The sequence below is a fragment of the Anomaloglossus baeobatrachus genome, chromosome 6 (assembly GCF_048569485.1).
Source record: "Anomaloglossus baeobatrachus isolate aAnoBae1 chromosome 6, aAnoBae1.hap1, whole genome shotgun sequence".
Classification (NCBI taxonomy): Eukaryota; Metazoa; Chordata; class Amphibia; order Anura; family Aromobatidae; genus Anomaloglossus; species Anomaloglossus baeobatrachus.
In genome coordinates, this window is record NC_134358.1 from 530,129,526 (window position 1) to 530,153,209 (window position 23,684).

Consider the following 23,684-nt stretch of genomic DNA (forward strand, 5'->3'; position numbering starts at 1 on the left):
GTATATATATTTTTATATATATATATATATATATATATATATATATATATATATATATACACACACACACATATAAAAGAAACAGTTTCAAGTTACAATTTGGAATTTTGGTAATAATCTGGAGAGTGGTCTGATTGGTTACACTTTGCTATACGTTCGCTCTCACATATAGCACATATAGCACATATAGCAGATGCACACAGCCCATACGGTGCCAGCAAAGTGATTTAATCTCTGGAAACAAATCTTCAGATTATGTAAACTGCAAAGTTTACAATTGCAGAACAGCGATCAGTAAATGCTAATCCCATAGAAACCTTAACTTCACTGTACAATGAATATTAAGTGCTGTAATTTTACTTTCCCGGAGGATCTCATTTGTTTTTGTACGGAGAATTACAGAGTAAACTGATACCTCCAAATATCTACAGTATCAAATGATGGAATTTTCTTAAAGGATCCCTTTCAGTTGTGAAAGAAGGGGTTAAGTAGTATAAAGCCGTGTATAGTATATCTATATATATACATATATAGTACAGCAGTACTAGAGATCAGACTCCGACCTCCTGTAAGACTAATCCGGTTACTCACCGTTGAGTTGCCTGCTACTCAGAGCCAGGAAATGCTGAGACTTGAGGATTGCATGTTCTTCCTCCATTATCCCTAGAACAGCTGACGACTGTTTTTTTCTCAACGAAACTTTAAAAACAGGAAGAGAATTATGGAAAAAACAAAGAGCATTCCCGGCGGGTGTGATCCCACTCCCGGGAATATGAAGGTCCGTGGTAGGACTCGGCTGCAGATAGTCCCAGAGAAGCTCTCGGTGAGGGCCCCAACAGGTGATGGGCTTCTCTGCCCACTACTCCGCATATAGCTCCAATGACTGCAGCGTTATGAATGGCATGACTTCACTGGAGGGCGGATTGTGCCGAATCCAAATCCTGAGAGCCACATTAGTGTTTTTGTAGCCGGGGAGCGTAGCTGTAAGCACAGCATGCCTTGATTTTATATTAACTTCTGCACTGATTCTTTCGAGCTCTGTGTTCTTGACCTAGCGACCCTTGACTCATCCCTTCTTGCTGAAATATTACCACCCACACTTATGAAATATAAAGCTTTATAAAACCACAGAAAGTTCACATATATTACACTTAAAGGGGGTTTTGAATGTAAATGACATAAAATGTCTGTTAGGAATCTCTCGAGTCGCTTTTACTCCTACAAGACGTGGTCTTCACCAATGTCCCCTTCTGATAGGTAAGGGATCCGGAATTGGGTATGCCATAAATTAACCATTTAACATAAAAAAACCATTGTCCAACATTCCTCAGTGTTTAATTAGTTACTTAAAGGGGTTCTCCAGCATCAGAAAACCCCTATAACCCGGCTGCAGTTTGTTTATAAAAATCAAAGAAAGGGTATGTTCACACGTTGCTTTTTTGCTGCTGAAATCTGAAATCTCACAGCTTTTGCTAGTACTGTAAAAATCAGCTATTCATTTGCATAAAATTGATGAATAAAAGATGCAAAAAAGCAGCAAAATGCTAAATATGAACATAGCCAAACTGTGCCTTACTCACTCTCCCTGGGTCCAACGCTGAGCCTTCACTGCAGTTCCTGGTGTCTGTTCTTGCCTGCAGTGGCGACATCATGTTAACAGCTATCACAACCGGTTAACCGGACGAGAAGGAGGTGGGTCTACTGATCCAAGATACCGTTCACCGACCCTGAGGAGCGGATCTGGGCGGCTACCGGGACTTCAAGGGGCGAAGACGAAGCGTGGACGAGGCAGAATTTGATGTGGACTGGTGCAGATCGGTTCTGGAGGACACCGGAGGTCAGATGATGCAGGTAGGGTCTGGAGGGCACAGTATTGACACAGGAGGGTACACGGACAATACTAGGCAGGAACAAAGACAAGGTCACGGGACAATACGAAGATCGGGTACAAACACAGAGATCTGACAACTAGCATGGGCAGACTAGCTACAGGAACACATTGACCAGGCACCTCCCAATGGGGGAGGATGCCTTATATACACTGTGCCCAAACGGCAGGGGACATGAGGCACTTCCGGGTTAAATAATGCTGGCCCTTCAAGAAAAAGGAAAGTAGCACGGCAGTGCCCTAAGCACCCTACCGAGAGTTCTACTGTGCATGAGCGGGCTTCGGGAGTCAGGGGAACAACCAGGAAACATGGATCAGGAGGAACGTCGACACCCCTGACACACGGGGACACACAGGGTGCTCACAAAGGAACAGAGGACACCAGACGGATGTAAGCAGGAAAGAGCATCGGTGCTCCTGGGCTGACAGTGCCGACGATGTAACAAAAGCGCTGCAGCCAATAACTGAGCCCAGCGGCTCTGCCCAAATTGATGTCATGACCCGCTCAAAGCCACTGAGCTCAATGATTGGCTGGAGCAGTGTCGTTGTGCTGGCAGAGACAATAACAGACACCAGGAGCAGAGGGAGAGACTCAGCGCTGGACCTGGGGAGGGTTAGTAAACTACATTTTTTTTTAATCAAATTGCAGCCTGGGGACTGGAGTTTTCTCTTAAAGTCATATCTCCACAAAATAATCTGTCACCAGGTTTTTGCTCTCCCATCTGAGAGCAGCATAATGTAGGGACAGAGACCCTGATTCCAGTGATGTGTAACTTACTGAGCTGTTTGCTGTCATATTGATAATATCTCTGTTTTCTGTACTGCAGATCTAACAGTTATAAGGAGCTCATGAATATGCTGGACTACCTGCAGCATGCCAAGTAGTCCTGTAATGATAATCTACTGCTGATTAATCAGTGACTTTATCAAAACTACACTGAGCAGCTCAATAAGTGACACATCGCTGGAATCAGGGTCTCTGTCATTACATTATGCTGCCCTCAGATTAGGTGGAAAAACCTGGTGACCCTTTAAGAGGTTTTCATGACCTCAAACACAAATGGCCTCCTCCTAGAACAAACAGTCAATGTCTGACCGATGGGGGTCTTACCTCCCATATTCCATAGTGATCTGCTTGACCAAGGGGTCCTGGCATGACTTCATTGTTACACAGTTCAATTACAGTGGTGCTGACCACCAGTGGCTGTCATGGTGGGGGGGAACTCCACCAAAGATTGATGGCCTATCCAAAAAAAGGCCGAAAAACCCTTTTATTGAAGCATTCTGGCTAAAATAATCCCCTTATAATTTGCTCTATAAGGCTATTTTCAGATATTTTAAAATATACTTTTGCTCTGGAGAAGCTTACATGTCCGACACTATCGAGGGTTGGCCAATTGATTTCAATAGACTCTGCTCTTTTTGCACGCGGTCCCCCCTGGTAACAGCTGGCCGCTGATTTCCTATGTCCCGGTAGCAGCATGCAGCCATATTGATTGCGGTAGTTTATCACTACATAAAACACTTAATAATAACACTACAAATGTACCATCCACTAGGTCACAAAAAATAAGCGCCAACAGAAATGATGACAATATCTGTGTAAAGCCAATAAGGAAAACATTGTAAACTAACCAGTCAAATATGACCATTGCTAATGTGGAAATGTGGTGCAATACCTCTCCTGACCACAGGGTGCGCTATCATTAAGAAACATATCAATTAGCAAAGATACAAACCCATATTAATAAGGCAAGATAAGTGCAATGTATGCCATCGCCACCTAGTGGTGGAAATATGTACTGCAGAAATATAACTTTCTGCTCTGCAATATAATAATGACATAAGACCTGGAATTGACTATATTATGTCACAACATACAGAATAAATAAACAGTGCGGAGTTATAATTTCAGTTTTAGTGGTAAGTAGGTACAGCTGTAAAATGTTGGATAATCCCATAGATTATTCTATTGTATGGGGAAGTAAAACAGTGACACACTTTTATGCATATTTGTAACAGTATATTGTTGCTATATATATGTTTTATCAGAATTTTGGATTCGTAACACTATTTATGCTCATTTTTATTCTCACCATATTGGCGTATAAATTTATCGTTCCACCCTCCATATGAATTAGTATTGATACATGATGGATAGTATGCCTTCGGTGAATCTGGGATGTTGTACTTAGGACGTGCTCTGTTGGCTAAACTCGGATGTGGTGCCTATGAGGATCTGGAATTGCCGTATACACATAGGAGGAGTATGTCATGGGTGACAGACAGTCATGTGGTTTCTGGCCATAGAAGGTCACAGCGTTGGCTGCGCAGAATGCTCCCTGACTTTCTATTGTTGCTGCTGTCAGTATTCATTGATATAGGTAGCTTTCCTGCTGGATTCATCTCTCCCCCTTTTGGATCCAGCAGTAGCTCGCCTTCCACCCAGTTGCTGATCATCAGTATTCTCTTGGTGCTTATATACCCCTTCCTTCCTTGGACTTGTGCTGGTGATATTATTCAGTTTATTCAAGCCCTAGGTGCAAGCAGGTGGCTTGTACTCCTCTGTGGTATTGTTGCTGAACTTCTACCAGTGTCATCTGTGGATAAGGAGTTCATGCATTTTCCCCCTCTGTGTCTTCCTTGTGTCTTCTATAGTGTTTAGTGGGGTTGACGAAAAGCTCATCCCATCCGTTCCCCATTTAGGGTCCAGCACTAGGGATATCTAAGGTCAGGTATCCGGCTCGACACATAGGCGCAGAACCTATCTAGAGTGGTGAGGGACCCCTGGGACCAACAGTAGGTTTTGTTAAGAGGTCACCATCTTCCCTTTCCCTAGACGCTGGGGTCCCTTTCCTTTTACCATGCGCTTGGTACATCCATGTATCTAGCGTGACAGTATACACCTCTTCCAGCGGCATATGACACATTGTTAGTTATGCGACATAGTGGTATAAAAAGTAATTATTGGGCAATCCGTAACAATTCTGGACATGAAGTATGGGAGGGAGCAGGCTGCAATGTTTTAATTATTCCGATCCTAATTTTGTATATGACCTGAACACAATACGGGTTGGATACATACTGAACTGTCAGACAAGTTCTATATAGAGCCGTCTTCACATTTCTGCAGCACAAACCATCTTCTGTTGAAAATAGCAGTTTAGAACACATATGTCAAAAGGAGACTGTAGCAGTGGTGGAGAGGGATGAAGGTGCAAAAGTGCAGGAGCTCATCAGACAACAGACGTTTCGCTTGTGGTTCTATGGGTCTGACCCAGAAGAGCGCCCGGCCTTTGTGGGCTTACATTCTATCTGATGATGGGGAAGAATACAGTAGATTGAGGGGTGGCGCCACCTCCCGGTGGTGATGAGGTGGCAGCAGGATCGTTGCAGGCTGAAGCTATCTTGAAAGGATGGGTTTTTAAGTTCCGTCTCAAAATTCAGAGTGTGGCGGATAATCGGACTTGTTGGGGCAGAGAATTCCAGAACATGGAGGAATACTTGGGAGAAGTCTTGGAGTTGATTGGGTGAGGAACATATAAGTATGGAGGAGAGGAGGAGGTCTTGGGAGGACTAGAGATTACATGTTGGAAGATATTGGGAGATTAGTTTGGAGATATATGGGGGAAACAATTGGGCAGCTTTGTAGGTCAATGTCAGTAGTTTGAACTGGATATGTTACAGAATTGGGAGCCAATGGCGGGATTTGCAGGAGATAGAAGCCGAAGTGTAGCGAGGAGAAAGGTGGATTAGTAAGGACGGCCTGGAGAGGTGTGAGAGTGATAGCAAGGAGGCCACAGAGGAGGATATTACAGTAGTCGAGGCGGGAGATGATGAGGGCCTGCACTAGCATTTTAGTAGATTCAGGGTTGAGGAAAGGATGGATTATGGAAATATTTTTCAGTTGTAGGAGGCAGGAGGTGATAAAAGCTTGGATATGCAGTTTAACACTAGAAGTCCCAGGAATTTCAAGCTCCATAGGGTTTCAATGGTATAAATGTCAAATGACCCCTCTCTGGGACTTCTAGTGTTAAAAGACAGGGCTGAGTCAAGCGCTACTCCAAGGCAGCGGACTTCCAGTAGTGTGGAAAGCTTGGTGTCATTTAAAGGGACTATCAGCAGTTTTCTGCCATGTAACCTGAAGAAAACATGCTGCAAGAGTTAAAACAGAGAATTCAGCCCCGCTTGTCTGATCTCAGTCTTTTTTTGTTTACCTGCAATGTTTGTACACGCCTGTTATCTTTATTATTATGGGGTCTCAGCAGAGCATGAGTTTTAGTCCGACTCCGTCCCATTCTGTGATTTGCAGCTTCTGTCTATGGAAATGTACACTGAAAGCCTGGTGTGGTCAGGGGCAGCTCTCCCAGCACTGCTACATACAAAATCTCACATCTTTCACTGTGTCAGAACAGCTGCAGCCATTAATGTAAGTGATCGTTGAACTCAGGGCCTCTTTGCCTACATCATGAAGCTCTCAGATAAGGTAGCAAAAACCTGCTGACAGATTCCCTTTAATGTGATAGATAGATCAGGTAGATGAGTTACGTGAGAAGGAGGTAAGATGATGAGTTATTTTATTGAAAAATAGAATGGCTATATTAGTCACTGATACATTAAAGTATCACAAATGTGTTTTTGTTTTTTAGAGTTGTTTGGTTATTATTTTCACGGATGAAAATGACAATTGAGGTAGAAAAATGTATGTTTTTTTTTATATAATTGTATAATAGTTCTGCACACTAATACCGTAGTTGCCCAATAAACCTGCACACATACTGTATATATTCCCCTAAGAAAGATAAAACTTCACCTTAACCTTTCTAAATATTCAGATTTCAGGTGTATTACCCTTTTGGATTGTCCGACAGCTCTGTAATTGTTCAATAATAAAACTAATCATCAAAGATTCGAGTTGCCTATTAATTCTGCACACAGTATTAAGATTTGGACACAAGCTTTTCAGTTACATGTTGCACTCATCACGTATGTGTATGCTTTTTTTTGTGGGGCCATTTTGGATGATTTGTGAACTTATCATGGGTTTGTGTCATGCAGTGTTCAGATCCACACTCAAGGGGTGCCGTGCCGTGCCATGCCGGCGTCAGACTCTGTCCACATTTTTGAGTCCGGCAGGCAACCTGAGATCTCCTAGTTGCTCAGCCTCAGCCGGGTGTCGGCTGAATATTTTTCACTGCTGTTTGTTGCTGCCGATAATAGCTTCAGCTTATGCTCCTGCGATTCCGGTCTTGGTGGTGAACCTATTTGTGGTGACATGTAGTTTGCTGTTTGAGTGGTGTGGAAGTTTCCCCATTGTGCGTTTACTTCCTTCCTTATAGGTTATTCCCTCCCGTACTCGTATTGTCTCTCCTTTGTGTGCAGTGTGTATGGGTTTTGTTTTTTTTCCCCTGTCAGTGTTGTTTGTTGGGCTTGTTACGGTGTGTCCAGACCACTCCAAGGGTTGGAGGAGAGGGGGGGTAAGAACAGGGTTCAGAAAGGAGTCAGGGTCACGCTGAGGGCTCAGACCTGGCTACCATCAAGCCTATCTCTGACAAAAGCTACAGCCAGGGACCCCAGTCTGAGGGCCACTATAGGTGTCCCTTGTCACACTGTAGTAAGGGAGATGCTGAAGCTACAAGCAGTGTGGCTTCAGAGTGCGGTTTGCAAGCCACAAGAGGCCAGTAGAGTAGTCAGTAAACCAGGTCAGCAGCAGGAGGTCTCGTCAATAACACAGGGATAATCAAATCATGGTCAGGTGATAGCTGAGGGTCAGAAGCTGGGAAGTGAAGTATGCAATAGAGGGGAGTGATGGAGCCGAAGTTAGGAACAAGGATACAGGTCAGATCCCGGGAAGTTCATGTACAAACAAGGGAGAAGGACAAACAGGTTGGGACTGGGTTAAGACAGACAGGGAAGGGTACACAGTAGAGAGGAGCGGTTAGTCAGGGACCGGGACATACGGCTGAACGGAGAAGAGTACGGGTCAGAACAAGGTAGCTGGGAGGCAGGACAGATAAGGTAACTCACCAGAGCCAGTAACACATGCTGCAGAGCATAAACTATCACTGGCACTGAACCGGAGGTGCAGCACCAGGATATAGTGTCCTGGAAACCAGAGTGAGGCAGGGAGGAGATAACCCCTAACATGACCAGGCCGGACCTGGGTGAAATAATCAAACCACAGCAGCCGATACAGACCTGGATCATGACATCCCTATTTAGTCATTTTATACCCTGTGATAGTCTGGATCTGTACATCTAAGTACATTTTAATGCTTTATTTTTTTACTGTGTTTATTTGATTCTTATTTTTTGTGTTTGGATAATAATAAAGTATTGATACTTTCTTCCATATAATTGGATTTGCAGCTTTAATTTATAAGTATGCGACTTTGTCGTTTGACACTTTGTGAAGTAAGTATTGTGCATAGCTCCTAAAATCAGCAAGTAAAGCTCGAGAAACACTCGTCTGCAGAGAACAAGCCGACCGGTGATATTAACTTTGCTATAAATTATATTTCAGAAATAACAACAGTGCACGTGAATGTTGAACGCAGACTAAGCTAAGACTACCACCGGTTATTAACCGAGCTCCATTCAAAGGAAAACGGCAGTAATTTCACATATTAATCCTTTCATTTGGGTTTCGGGAATTGGCAGGCCTCCCAGAATAGGAAAATGTGGATACAAAGAATTTATAGAAAAGAGGTCAGGTCATGGATAACTTGATCAGGCGTCTGCTACCTGCAATCATTCTATGATGAATGACAAACTTTCCACCGGTTTTGGTCTAACAGAAAGTTTTGGGCATGAGAATAATCCTGTATAAATATAAAATAAACCATTTATTAGGTAAAAACTACAGGCAGGAGGGACTTTGGGGTGAAAGGTAGTAAGGACAAATGTGGCGCCCTGGACCAGCCACGGGCCACAGAGAACAACACCTACACACCCCACACTCCCGGTCAGGCACACCAAAGTCAGACACAAACCCTTGTTGCCTTCCTCCAGGGGCTGATGTCCACACCAGGGGGTGGGCCAGGCAGTTGGCCCCGCCCCAGGCAGTTGGCCCCGCCCACCAAGGAGTTCACAGTCCTGGAGGCGGGAAAACCAGACAGATTAGTTTTGGAGGTGAAAGTGGAAGGAAGGAAAGTGGTAGTGAAGCAACTAACTGACAGCGTCCGGGTGTGCGGCCCGGGCGGTACAGCAAGGTTGGCAGACGGTGGTGACCGTCTGCAGGAGTGGCCTATCGGAGTTTACCGTAAGGACCGTGGATGGGAGGTGGCCCGGCGGTACCGGACCGGTACACAAAGAGAAGTCAGCACCATCTGGCAGGGGCTTATGGACCCCGGCAAGGCTAGGAGTCGCCGTGAATTTGCCAAATTCGTCAGTGAAGGGAACCTCCTGGGTTTCCTAGCAGCCAAGTCCCGACAGAAGGCAACAGTCCAACCGTGAGAGGGAAACACAGCCACCGCCAAGGCTACCATTTCCAGGGCCAGAGCCTGCGGGCAAAAGGAGCTCCTCTAGCCCATATTCAAGCTGGGGAGCGGGTTACTGGTGGGAACCCATTGGAACCATTTGCAGTACATAGGTGCAGGGAAAGGCAGTCACCATCAACCTGCCGGGAGAAACAACACCGCAGCCGTCTGTGGGACCCGTCCATCCAGCCGTGTGTTTTACCGAGAACTGTGTCCTCATCATTGGCTGAGTGAGTACCACCGTACCGTGCCACTCTGTAACGTTATGGGGTCTCCACTTGTTGCTGCAGATCCTTCATTCACAGGTGATTGGGGAAGATTTAGGAAGGTAGAAACTGACTTTTAGGCCCTGTGCCCACAGGAGAAAATACCTGCGGATTTTGCTGCGGAAAACCTGCGGATTTTCTAGATTTTCAAGATAAATCCGTGGTTTGCGCAAGTACAGACACTCCGCATGTTATCCTATGGGATTTGGGGATTGATATTTGAATGCTGCGGATTTTGCACCTGCGGAAAATGCTTCGGATATCCCGTAGCCGCAAAGAACTGCATGTCAACCATTCATGCGGATTATCCTGTGAATTTCCTGCCTTTCTACTATGGAGATACAGGAGGGGAAATCCGCAGGAATAACTCTCAAATTCCGCACGTTTTCCCCGCAACAATTCCGCATGAAATCCGCAACAATGGATAGCTGCGGATTCCGGGGAGCTGCTGCGTGAACCTGCGGAAATACCTGCAGAAAATTCCGGAGGTACATTTTCTCGTGGGCACATAGCCTTAAGTGGGCTTTACACGCAGCGATATCGCTAGCGAGCGTACCCGCCCCCGTCGTTTGTGCGTCACGGGAAAATCGCTGCCCGTGGCACACAACAACGCTAACACCTGTCACACTATATTTACCTGCCTAGCGACGTCGCTTTGGCTAGCGAACCGCCTCCTAAGGGGGCGTTTCATGCGGCGTCAAAGCGGCGTCAATAAGCGGCTGCCCAATAGAAGAGGAGGGGCGGAGATGAGCGGGACGAACATCCCTCCCACCTTCTTCCTTCCTCATTGCGGGCGGCCGCAGGTACGGTGATGTTGTTTCTCGTTCCTGCGGTGTCACACGTAGCGATGTGTGCTGCCGCAGGAATGACGAACAACATCGTACCTGCAGCAGCAACAATAAATCGGGATAGGAACGACTGGACAACGATCAACGATATGGTGAGTATTTTTGATCGTTAACGGTCGTTCCTGCGGTGTCACACGCAACGACGTCGCTAACGAGGCTGGATGTACGTCACGAATTCCGTGACCTCAACGACATCTCGTTAGCGATGTCGTTGCATGTAAACCCCGCTTTACACTGGCGGCATCTAATTACAGGACCAATAACAATGGGGTCACATGCTGAATTGAAGCCAAAGTCTTTGCACTATTTTTTTTAAACTAAAGTTTGTTTTTCTTTTAAACAGGAATGTTGAGACGTGATGGTGACATCGGCAAGAGGAAGTATCGAGATTCTTCTACTTTTACCTTTCTGAGAATATTCTCTTTACACAAGAAAAGGACCATTGACGAGTATTAACATTTGTCATCTATGGATTACGCCGACATCGCAGGAATCTTGTATTTCAGGATGGGTAGCAGTGCTCACAATGGGAAATTGAGCATAATTTTACTCTTGTGTATGCTTAAATATGGGAACTTTGCATTGTTTTCTTTTCTCACTCACTATATCTATTGTTTTCCAGCTGCTACAATGTATTGTATATTGTTAAAACAGTTTTATTTGTATATTGAAAACTAAACAGACGAGTCAAAGCTAAATAACATATGAATACCTATGGGACATTTTAGAATACCACCGTCAACATGTTTTTTTGCTGGCACAGAGTTGCAAAGCCCCTGCTGCATAGACATCGATTTGTAGGATGACATGCTGGATCTGCCACTCGTATGCAATAAACACTACAGAATTAAATGAAATAGACTATTAAAATAATTACTACAAACGTAAAATATTTAGGAGTCTATATAGCAAAGACATACAGGGAGCTATATAAATGTAATTATGAATCATTTCTTCTAAAAATAAGAGATGAATAAACTGAGTGGAAAAAGCCCCCCTATCTGTGATAAGATGAATAAACTGAGTGGAAAAAGCCCCCTATCTGTGATAAGATGAATAAACTGAGTGGAAAAGGCCCCCTATCTGTGATAAGATTAATAAGCTGAGTGAAAAAAGCCCCCTATCTGTGATAAGATGAATAAACTGAGTGGAAAAAGCCCCCTATCTGTGATAAGATGAATAAATTGAGTGGAAAAGGCCCCCTATCTGTGATAAGATTAATAAACTGAGTGAAAAAAGCCCCCTATCTGTGATAAGATGAATAAACTGAGTGGAAAAAGACCCTATCTGTGATAAGATGAATAAACTGAGTGGAAAAAGCCCCTATCTGTGATAAGATGAATAAACTGAGTGGAAAAAGCCCCCTATCTGTGATAAGATGAATAAACTGAGTGGAAAAAGCCCCATATCTGTGATAAGATGAATAAACTGAGTGGGAAAAGCCCCCTGACTGTGATAAGATGAATAAACTGAGTGGAAAAAGCCCCCTATCTGTGATAAGATGAATAAACTGAGTGGAAAAAGCCCCCTGACTGTGATAAGATGAATAAACTGAGTGGAAAAAGCCCCCTATCTGTGATAAGATGAATAAACTGAGTGGAAAAAGACCCCTTTCTGTGATAAGATGAATAAACTGAGTGGGAAAAGCTCCCTATCTGTGATAAGATGAATAAACTGAGTGAAAAAAGCCCCCTGACTGTGATAAGATGAATAAACTGAGTGAAAAAAGCCCCCTATCTGTGATAAAGATGAATAAACTGAGTGGAAAAAAAACCCTATCTGTGATAAAGATGAATAAACTGAGTGGAAAAAGCCCCCTATCTGTGATAAGATGAATAAACTGAGTGGAAAAAGCCCCCTATCTGTGATAAGATGAATAAACTGAGTGGAAATAGCCCCCTATCTGTGATAAGATGAATAAACTGAGTGGAAAAAGCCCCCTATCTGTGATAAGATAGGTCTGCCTCATCAAAATGGTAAACCTTGTTATTATAGCTCATGCAAAACCTTGCTGCCAGGAGGAAATTAATTTTAATCCTCCTGGCAGCTTCAAAGTTTCAGTTACAGGGGCGGCGCCGGTTCTGTCACTGCTCTGTGTAGAGAGAGCGGCAGCTGTAACCACACCCCCAGGACTGACAGCCGCTCAGTATTAGAGGAAGCTGTCAGTCAGTGTGGGGGGCCTAGTTATGATGATTACTGAAACAGATTACTTCATGATGAGAAATGTGGCAAACAGATATATAGGGGATAAATGCAATATTATTTACACTTTGTCACATGTATCACTAAATAATAGGTATCGTTAACGTTATCTTAATCCTAGTTTCTCTGTCAGGGAAGCGTCAATGTCACCCATCCTTCTGTCATGGACACCACCTATCTAAATAATATGAACAAACAGCATGCAGGCCCTAATGGAGGTTACAGCACAAACCCATTAGGTCGCAAGTCCAATTTTAGTGGTTGCCTTTCCTCAACTAGCACGCCGGCTGCCTCCGTTCACTGAAGCGTGGGCCCAGTCTCCACTTAGTACCATACGCCTGGACAGGAAGCAACGGTCCAGCTCACGCAGATCTTCTTCTCGTTGGGTTATTTGGTATTCCGAGTTTTCTCCTGGGTCTGGTGTCACAGAGATCTTCTCTTGGGTCTCGGTCGTCTTTCATGTCTTATCCTGGATTTGGTGTCACGGGACTCTTCTCGATTCAGCTCAGGTCATGGATGTTCAGCTGTAAGCCTGCTCTGTGCTTACACAACTGCTGTTTTCCAGGACTATGCGCCAAATGGTTTCCTTCCTGGCCCAGCCAGGACTTTTATATTTAGTAATTGTGACACAATTGTCACCTGACCTAGCATCTCTTCTAAACTCTTCTGTTGAGGAAACACACATTCAACTGTTTAGTTTTTGTTTGCTTTCTTGACAAGCAGGTGGCAATGTTTACCTGCAGATACTGTAAAGGCCACTTCACACATAACGAGATCGTGAACGAGATCGTTACTACGTCACAGTTTCTGTGACACAAGAACGACTTTAATAGCGATCTTGTCACGTTTGACACGTACCAACGATTCACCCCCTGCTGCGAAATCGCTGATTGATGCTGAACAGCATGGGCCATTTTTGGCTCGTGGGAGTCCTACTGGGCTGAATGAATCTGTATGTTTGACACCCTACTAACGATTTTGTTGACGACCTAGATGAGATGCACGAAGGCGTGTAGTTGCGTCCCCGTTTCCACGCCCCTTCTGCACCGATTGGTTGGCGCTGAGAACAATAGCGTGTAGTTACGTCACCATTCGATCCGAAAAACACACCAACAAAGTGACCGGGTACAAAGGACGAAGGAATCAGGGTGGAGTCGCAGGTTCTATCTCAAAGCAAAGCTCAAAAGAAGTGACAAAGGGTGACGCGATACAAAATTTAACCGCTAGATACGCCCCCTGCCAGCCCAATCAGAGCGCAGTATTGGCCACCAATGAAAGCGGAGGGGGGGTATGGAAAAGGCGACGCAAATGCACGCCTACGTGGCTCACTGCATTTCACTACGCCCCTAATGGGATCGGAATCGTCAACATAGTTGCTGTGTGACAGGTTCCCAACGATTTGAAAGATCGTTATACGTGACGCATGCTCGTTCCTAAAGTCGTTACGTGTGACACCCAACATGCGATTTCAACAACGACTCATAAACGATCCAGGAAGTGTGACGTAGTAGCGATCTCGTTCACGATCTCGTTATGTGTGACTGGACCTTAAGATGTCAACTGATTATGTCTTCCATTAACTATCCCCTAACACTGCTACCACCATGTGTGACGGTGGGGATGGTGTTTTCAGGGTGATGAGCTGTGTTAGTTTTCCGCTCCATGTAGCATTTTGTATTTAGCCCAAAAAGATCTATTTTGATCTCATCTGACCAGGGCATCTTCTTCCACATGCTCGCTGTGTACCCTATATGGCTATTTGCAAACTGCAATCAAAACGTTTTATGGACGGCTTTCAGAAATGGCGTGGCACACTTTCATAAAGGCTCGGTTTGAGCAGCATATAAACTGTGACTGATTCCCCCACATAAGATGAGGATCTCTGCATCTCCTCCAGAGTGACCATGGGCCTCTTGGCTTCTTTCCTTATGAGTGCTCTCCTTGCTTGGATTGGTTAGCTGGAAGGTCATGGCTTGGTAGGTTTGCAGTGTTTTATTATATGAAAAATTCTTCTTAAAATATCTGGTTTTATTCATACACACAATATAATATATATATATAAAAGGCACAAAACAGTCAACAGATAAAATATACTTTCAGACTATACCATCCGACATCTTCGGGGGTGATGGTTCTATCCGTAGGACACCCTCCTACAAATGCAGCTTGGATGTCTTCCAACATTTTTTGTATATTCTTTCATCAAGAAACATGGTTGTATTTTTATATACTGGATAAGATCACCCTTTAGAAGACCACTTTCCAACTCAATTTCAGGTGGTCTTCTGAAAGATTTTGTACTGTATATTTCTTTGGCCTTTGTGGATATCGTTTAGGGACCATCAAAGACTATCTCATGGTGCATCGACTAAGTTCAAACAAAAAGTCCTGAGAAAAGGAAATATCTGCTGATTTATGAACCGTGACAAATATGTCCCTTCTTTTAGCTACTCATTATTATCTTTCTGATAACCTGTGGTACAAAGATTGCCCATTCATTTATACTAAAAACATTAGTCAGTCAGATGAAACAAAACTACTGGACTGAGAGAGATAAATGATGAATGAATGACATCTAGTATGTTTACGTTGGGCAAAATGGATTCCATTTTTTTCATACTCAAATGATCAAAGGTAACAAATCCCTTTGAATTAGAAATGTACAAAGTCTGAGTTAACGATAGGCAGCAATAATTCATACCCTACAGATCCCGCATAGAGGTGATTGTACAAAGGCTGGAGTCTTGGGAATAAGGCCCCTAATGAGGAATGACTGGGTAATAGAGAAGGAGCCCGGGATTGACTTTTGGAATCTGCAAATATTTAACTCTACCATGTAAGACCAGCAAAGGATTTGAGGGAATGAGGGGAACGTAATTGAAAGAGAAGAGGTGAGCATTGGAATATTGTATATTTTGGTATGTTCCATGAGGAAAAAATATAAATTAGTTTTCTCCTAAAATCAGGGTCGGCGTCAGCACCCGGCGCACCTGGGCAAGTGCCCGGGCCCTGGAAGGCCAGGGTGGCCTACTCGCAGTCGGCAGGAGCAGGTCATCAATAGCTTTCCTGCAGCCCCTGGGCAGGATTCCAGGGACCACAGATAGTGCTCCGGCAAGGAGCCTCACTTTGCTGTCTGCCAGCACTTTAAAGCAGGCAAGTACGCGCCGGGACAGGAGTGCCTGTGGGACAGGAGTGCACTACATGCTAGCTCCACCCACAGATGAACCCCAGCCTGCAATGCACAGCAGCATCCTCCTGCCGCCTGCCTGAATATGCCCTCAGAGCCAGTATGTGTATGCCCTATGGGCCCCCAGGGCCATTATGTGTAATTGTGACGCCCCTGGACTATCGGGTCGTCACAGGGTATTGCACAATCTGCCGTCCCGTGCAATATCCGCCTCCTCCTTGGTTGTGGGTCCCCAACTACATGGTGTTGCCTACAACAGCTAATAAAATCCTAGGTACACTCTGCACCACACCCACCAGACACACCAGTGGCCGACCTGAGTGGAATAGGGTCGGCCACTTGGGGGGTTGGTTAGGGGAGGTCAGAGTGTCAGTCAGTGAAGAGTTGAGTGTGGGAAGTGAAGGAGAGAGGAGGTCAGGAGCCGGGTTCCTTGGAGACACCTATGTAGCTGACGGTGGTCTGGACCTGGTAGGAGCTGGACCCCGGTCGCAGGGGATCGTGACAAGGGGCATGGAACTGTCGAGGAGAACAGCCGGGCTGTACCATCATCGGGCTGGGACAGGGCACGACGGGGTACGTGGACCCTAGGTCAGGGAGTAGCTTCAGGCAACCTGACAATTTACCCGACGAGAACTGAGCCTTCAAGATCCGCTCTCCACCCGCTCCAAAATCAGGGTACTAGCGCAACTAGGGGGATAGGACTTTCCACAAAAACGGTCCAGAAAATCCCAAATCCCAAGCGTGAACCCTGAGAGCAAGCTACTACAGTTAGCCATACTGGGGAGCGGGACCCGACCAGTTCCATACTACTGGGACCAACAGAGAAGTGCCAGGAGGAAGGTCACGGATCACCAGGCAGCACCATCGGGGACGGGACCCGAACTAAGCTCCCCTCAGCGGCAGCGGTATCCAGAACTTTGGTTTAGCCAGTTGTCGGTGTCAGTTTACTGGACTGAGTGAGTACGAAAGTGACCCCTTCACACCCAACAGCACTCCCCAGATACCATCACTGAGTCCCGGGGCATTCCCCCTACCTGTGGAGGGCTCTAACACCTGGCTGCCCCACTCCATCGTCCCTGGGTACTCCCAACTGCAGCGGTGGTACTCCACATTACCACATACCATGGGTGGCGTCACAAACTTTAACATAATCCCCTGTAAATACCCCCTTCATTTGAGTGGCCGCACGACCCCCGAGTCCGGACACCCCTCGAGCCACCGTGGATCTGGATCCGAGCAGCCCGGCTGCTGGCACGGGGGCGGCACATATGCCTCATGGGCCCCCAGAGCCACTACGTGTATGCCCCATGGGCCCACAGAACCACTAGGTATATGCCCCATGGGCCCCCCGAACCACTAGGTATATGCCCCATGGGCCCCCATAGCTAGAAACTAGAAAAAGAACAAATAAACCACTATCTCTTCAGTGCAACCCATCTCCAATAAGTTGCACTAACAAATTATTTTTCTTTCCTTCCAAGAGAATTACTCACTCAAGTTCATATGACCGTATTTTCAGTCCTAGTGCTGCCCAAAAAAAAAAAGCTGACTGTAAAAACTGTGACCTCCACAGACTTGAAAAATGGCAGATGTATATTAGTTACTTCCTGGACCCATCTACAAGCCAAAGTTGGAACATGACTGGTTGAAGTAGAATGAAACATACAGCATTTTTTATAGAACAAATATAATTATCACAATTTTGACTAAAAGTCATACGCAGATAGTGATGAACGGGCACTACCATGCTCGGGTGCTCGGTACTTGTAACTAGTGATGAGCGAGCACTACCATGCACGGGTGTTCAGTACTCGTAACTAGTGATGAGCAGGCACTACCATGCTCGGGTGCTCGGTACTTGTAACTAAAGATGAGCGGGCACTACCATGCTCGGGTGCTCAGTACTCATAACTAGTGATGAGCGGGCACTACCATGCTCAGGTGCTCAGTACTCGTAAATAGTGATGAGCAGGCACTACCATGCTCGGGTGCTCGGTACTCATAACTAGTGATGAGCGGGCACTACCATGCACGGGTGTTCAGTACTCGTAACTAGTGATGAGCAGGCACTACCATGCTCGGGTGGTCAGTACTTGTAACTAGTGATAAGCGAGCACTACCATGCTCAGGTGGTCAGTATTCGTAACTAGTGATGAGCAAGCACTACCATGCTCAGGTGCTCAATACTCGCAACTAGTGATGAGCGAGCACTACCATGCTCAGGTGCTCAATACTCGCAACTAGTGATGAGTGGGCACTACCATGCTCGGGTGCTCGGCACTCGTAACTATTGACGAGCGAGCACTATCATGCTCGGGTGCTCGGTACTCGTTACTAGTGATGAGTGGGTACTACCATGCTCGGGTGCTCGGCACTCGTAACTAGTGATGAGCGGGCACTATCATGCTCGGGTGCTCGGCACTCGTAACTAGTGATGAGCGGGCACTATCATGCTCGGGTGCTCGGTACTCGTTACTAGTGATGAGTGGGTACTACCATGCTCGGGTGCTCAGTATTCGTAACTAGTGATGACTGGGCACTCCAATGCTCAGATGATCAGTATTCGTAACTAGTGATGACCGGGCACTACCATGCTCTGGTGCTCAGTATTCGTAACTAGTGATGACCGGGCACTCCAATGCTCAGATGATCAGTACTCGAAACAAGCAGGTCGGAGGCTCAGACAAGCGCGACTCATACCGAGTATAATGGAAGTCTATGGGGAACTCGAGCATTCTTCTGCAAGATCTTCTGTTATACTTGGTACTCAAGTCAAGCCTGTCCAAGCATCTGACCTGCTCGTTTCCAGTACCGAGCCCCCGAGCATGGTAGTGCTCGTTCATCATCATACGCAACATAAAGACCCATTTTATATTCCTGTATATACTGTACTGTATATTGATTTTCTTTTTTACTCAACAGATCAGTAAAAGTGGGTGAATGTAAGAAGTGTCATATGTATGAATTGTAATCATCTCTCCCCGTTGGCAGGATCAGAGCTGAACATATGGTTACATGAATAATTCTCACTTCCTCCAGCGTATGTATATATTCAGATATATGAGTAACATACTGTCCAACATCTCAACATTTCCAGATCCACACTTCACTGCTGTGTAGATCTGTACTCGGTGCACACAGGGATCTACCTCCTACAATGTCTTGAAGCCGGTAACAAACAACAATAATGCAGCCTTCAATGTCAGCATGACCAGTCATTTGTTCCCATAGGAGTAACATTGCTATCAGAGAGGATTTGGGCTGGGAAAAGAAATTGGGGTGAAGAGTTAGCACTTAGACCCTTTTAACTACCGTGTTTCCTAAAAAATAAGACAGGGTCTTCTATTATTTTTTGCTCTGAAACATGTGCTAGGGTTTATTTTCAGGGGACGTCTTATATTTTCCCGTGAACAACAATCCACATTTATTCTTGATCAAAAAAAAGAATCAACATTTATTCAAATCTAAGCCTGTCATCACATTCTGTAACATAAACGTGTTGTGTTAAGGCCCAGTCACACACAACGACTTACCAGCGATCCCAACAACGATACGACCTGATAGGGATCGCAGGTAAGTCGCTGGGAGGTCGCAGGTGAGATGTCACACAGTCAGATCTTACCAACGACGCAGTAATGATACAGGTCGCAGTAGCGACCTGTATAACGATATCGGCGGTCATTGGGTCCCTGTCACACAGCGTCAAACACAGCGATGCATCCTGCCCAGCAGGACATCACCTTTGAAGAAAATGGTCCGGACCATTCGGTAATGACTAGTGATCTCACAGCAGGGGCCTGATCGCTGGTAGGTGTCACACATAACGCGATCTCGTTAGTGATCTCGTAGTGTGTGATGGGGCCTTTAGTCCTATTACTGGTTCTCATTTTCTTAACTGATCTGCTACCCTCATGGTGCAGAACCAGTCCTATAGTGGTGGGCACATACCATATTTACAAAGGTTTAAACTACCTGCTTAAATGTATTATTCTCTATGTACTGCTAAGTTTACCCCCAAAAGAAAGCAGACACCCCCTAAAAGAATGGCACTTACTAGACCCCAAACAATTAGAGTGAACAAGTGAATAGGCTCTCACATACATATCTGCGTCTCTGTCAGGTCCCCCTGCGTTCTACAGCGGATGGCGCCCCCCCGGTTACCGGAAGCAGTCTAAGGCTACTTTCACACATCAGTTTTTTGCCATCAGGTTCAATCCGGAAAAAAACGGGTAAAACGGATCCAGTACCGCATCCGTTTTTTCCCCATAGACTTGCATTGTTACCGGATTGTACCGGATGGCTTTGCGGTGCATCCGTTTTTTTCCGGATGCGGCAAAATAAATAAATGCGGCGGCCGGAGGCAACGTAGCTTGCAACGTTTTTTTGTCCGGCAAAAAAACCGCATCGCGCCGGATCCGGCGCGATACGGCGTGTTTTACAATAGAAGCCTATGGACGCCGGATCCGGCGTAATGCGGTAAAAAACGGATGCGGCCGCCGGATCCGTTTTTCTAAACTGCGCATGCTCCAATGTAATTAACAAAACGGATCCAGCCAAAAAACGGACGAAAAGGATGCAAAAACGGATGCAAACCGTATCCACCGGATCCGTTTTTTAACGGATCCGGCATAACGGATCCGTTAAAAAACGGATCCGGTGGATACGGTTTTCACTTTTTTTTCAGGATCCGTTGGATCAGGAAAAAAAAGGACTGTGCCTGAATACATAAAACTGATGTGTGAAAGTAGCCTAAGGGGTACTTTGCACATTACGACATCGCATGCCGATGCTGCAATGTCGAGTTCGATAGTCCCCGCCCCCGTCGTACATGCGATATCTTGTGATAGCTGGCGTAGCGAACATTATCGCTATGGCAGCTTCACACGCACTTACCTGCCCTGCGACGTCGCTCTGGCCGGCAAACCGCCTCCTTCCTAAGGGGGCGGGCCGTGCGGCGTCACAGCGACATCACACGGCAGGCGGCCAATAGCAACGGAGGGGCGGAGATGAGCAGGATGTAAACATCCCGCCTACCTCCTTGCTGCTCATAGCAGCCGGGACGCAGGTAGGAGATGTTCCTCACTCCTGCGGCTTCCCACACAGCGATGTGTGCTGCCGCAGGAACGAGGAACAACATCGTACCTGTCGCGGCACCGGCATTATGGAAATGTCGGAGACTACACCGATGATACGATAACGACGCTTTTGCGCTCGTTCATCGTATGAAAAAGGTTTTACACACTACGATATCGCAAGTGACGCCGGATGTGCGTCACTTTCAATTTGACCCCACCGACATCGCGCCTGCGATGTCTTAGTGTGCAAAGCCGGCCTTACTCATGCAGAATGATATTGGTACCCGATCTGTGTGTGAGATCTGCAGTGCAATACAGCTGGGATGTCGAAGGACCTGAAAGTGACGCAGATCTCTGTGTGAGAGCCCATCTACCCTTAGGACTTGCCAACTGTAATTGTTTGGGGTCTGGTGAGTACAATTTTTTATTGGACAGGGGCAGGATCTGCTTTCTTTTGAGGGTGTCTGCTTTCTTTGATGAAGAGTCCTGCTGTATTCTTTATCTCTTTTAGTTCCTTGGACACTTCCTTATGGAACTGCAACTTGGTGTTATTTTTGGAGTATGACTTAAATTTTAAGCATATTCAAAAAGAGCCCCATAATCCTACTTGGGCTTCTTTTTGGGGTCGGTCTTGTTTGTTTATGTGTACTATTGCATTAAGAGTTAAGGCCCTGTCACACACAGAGATAAATCTGCGGCAGATCTGTGGTTTCAGTGAAATTGTGGACAATCAGTGCCAGGTTTGTGGTTGTGTACAAATGGAACAATATGTCCATGATTTCACTGCAACCACAGATCTGCCAAAGATTTATCTCTGTGTGTGACTGGGCCTTTAGACAAAAAGTAAATGTGGCACCCTGGACTAGCCAGGTAGCCACAGACAAAAACACACCCCCACCCCCACCCCAAGACAGTTACATTAGTCAGACACAAAACTCTTGTTGCTTCCCTCCCTCCAGGGTCTGATGTCCACACCAGGTGGGGCGGAACCAGGCGGTTGGCCCCACCCACCGTGGAGTTCACAGGCCTGGAGGCGGGAAAAGGTTCAGATCAGTTTAGGAGGTGAAAGTGAGAGGTCACGAACTGCGTATGCCTGGGTTGGAGCCCAGGTACTTACAGCAAGGTTCGCAGACGGTGGTGGCCATCTGCAGGAGTGACGGATCTCTGTGGAACCGTAGGACCGACGGGGTTGGGCGGTGGCCCACCGGTACCGAACCGGGGAGCGGAGTGAAGTTAAGCACACAGGCAGGGCCATCGGACCCTGACCAGGCTTGGAGCCAATAGTCAAATCCAAGTGTGACAGGAACCCCAGGGGTTCCCTAACAACCAAGTCCCGTCAGAAGGCAACCGTCCGCGCCGAGAGGGTATACAGCCACCGCCACCGGCTAGAGACCCAAGGGCCAGCGCCTGCGGGCAAAACGGGCTCCTTTGGCACCTATACGCCGGGGAGCGGACTACCGTTGGGAAGCAATAGGGGTCAAGACAGTACACAAAGGTGCAGGGAAAGACAGCCACCATCACCTGTCACTGCAGCCGGCTGCGGGACCCGTCCATCCAGCCGTTTGGTTTACCGGAGACTTTGTGCATCTCTTGCTGAGTGAGTACACCAGTGCCCTCCGGCACCGCGCCGCGCTGTCCCTGCGACCCTGCACCTCACCGACCCCGCCTCCCCGTCACACCACTGGGCCCCGGGACCACCAACCCCTACCCACGGAGGGGGAAAACAACATCCCAGCTGCTCCCTGCCATCGCTCCCGGGATCCCCGTCACCAGCAGCGGTGGTGCCCATCTTCACCACAACCCGTGGGTGGCGTCACGGACTAAATCCCCAAACAAACCACACCCTTTTCACTCACGGGCGAGGAGCGCCGCTCGGGTCCCCGGATCCGGCCCACCGCTTGAGCCACCGAGCAGCAGCAGCGCCGGACCACAGCGTTAGCGAGCGCAGCGCCCCGCTGCCCGCGACATAAACAATGGTTACTCTTTAACCTTTTCACGCGCTGTACTTGTGTGCTGCAAGTCAGAAGTAAGTGTATGGAGCTCACTCCATATTTAGCAGGTAACGTCTGTCTTTTACAGCTAGGATCTGCCATTAATAATCGCAGATAGAGCACCTCCCGTGATTGTTAACTTGCTAAATCTCGCTGTCAAACTCTAACAGCAACATTTAAAACATGCTGGTATAAAGGATTTTTTTTTACATTTTGGTGATGATTGAGTGTGGGGGAGACTTTATTCAAATTTACTATTATTTTCACTGTGTGTTTTTTAACTCTACACTTGCCGGTTAGTAATGGGGATAGCCAATAGACGCCTCTACATTACTAATCCCTAACCTTGATGCAAGCTGTCAATTCACAGCTGACATCAACCCCAAAAGTATTACCCCGATTACCACTGCACCAGTGCACTCGGGAATAGCCACGCAAAGCGCTAAAATTGTCACATTTAAAGGATGCGCCACTTCTGGGGGCTGTGGGCTGCTACTTTTAGGCTGGGAGTGGCCAAATAATCATGGGCTGTGTACTCATTAATGGTCAGGCTAGCAAGTGTTAACCTCTGCTAGCTTGCTGGTTAGATGTTTGAGCCGCCTTCCACACCCTGTTCCTCTATCTCAGATCACGCTCACACAAAGGTATAAGACAATAAGTGGTAAGGAGGGAAAAAAGAGCAGGAAGAAAACAACAAGACAACTACAGAATTTCACAACAACTCCAAGCATCACATAATATATTCACAA

General features: G+C 46.4%; 1 protein-coding gene across 3 annotated transcripts in view; it reads right to left on the bottom strand.

The window, feature by feature from the left end:
* The window catches only part of KIAA1217 (KIAA1217 ortholog), a 979,280-nt gene that overhangs the window by 436,756 nt on the left and 518,840 nt on the right, over positions 1-23,684 (bottom strand). Inside the window, exon 1 of one of the 3 annotated variants that reach the window (XM_075315558.1) lies at positions 592-796. The exons of the other annotated variants lie outside the window; for them this stretch is intronic. Within the exon in view, the coding sequence (XP_075171673.1) occupies positions 592-658 (67 nt within the window). The 5' untranslated portion in view covers positions 659-796. Of the gene's footprint in view, positions 1-591; positions 797-23,684 lie in introns of those variants that run through there. 3 annotated transcript variants of the gene reach the window in all.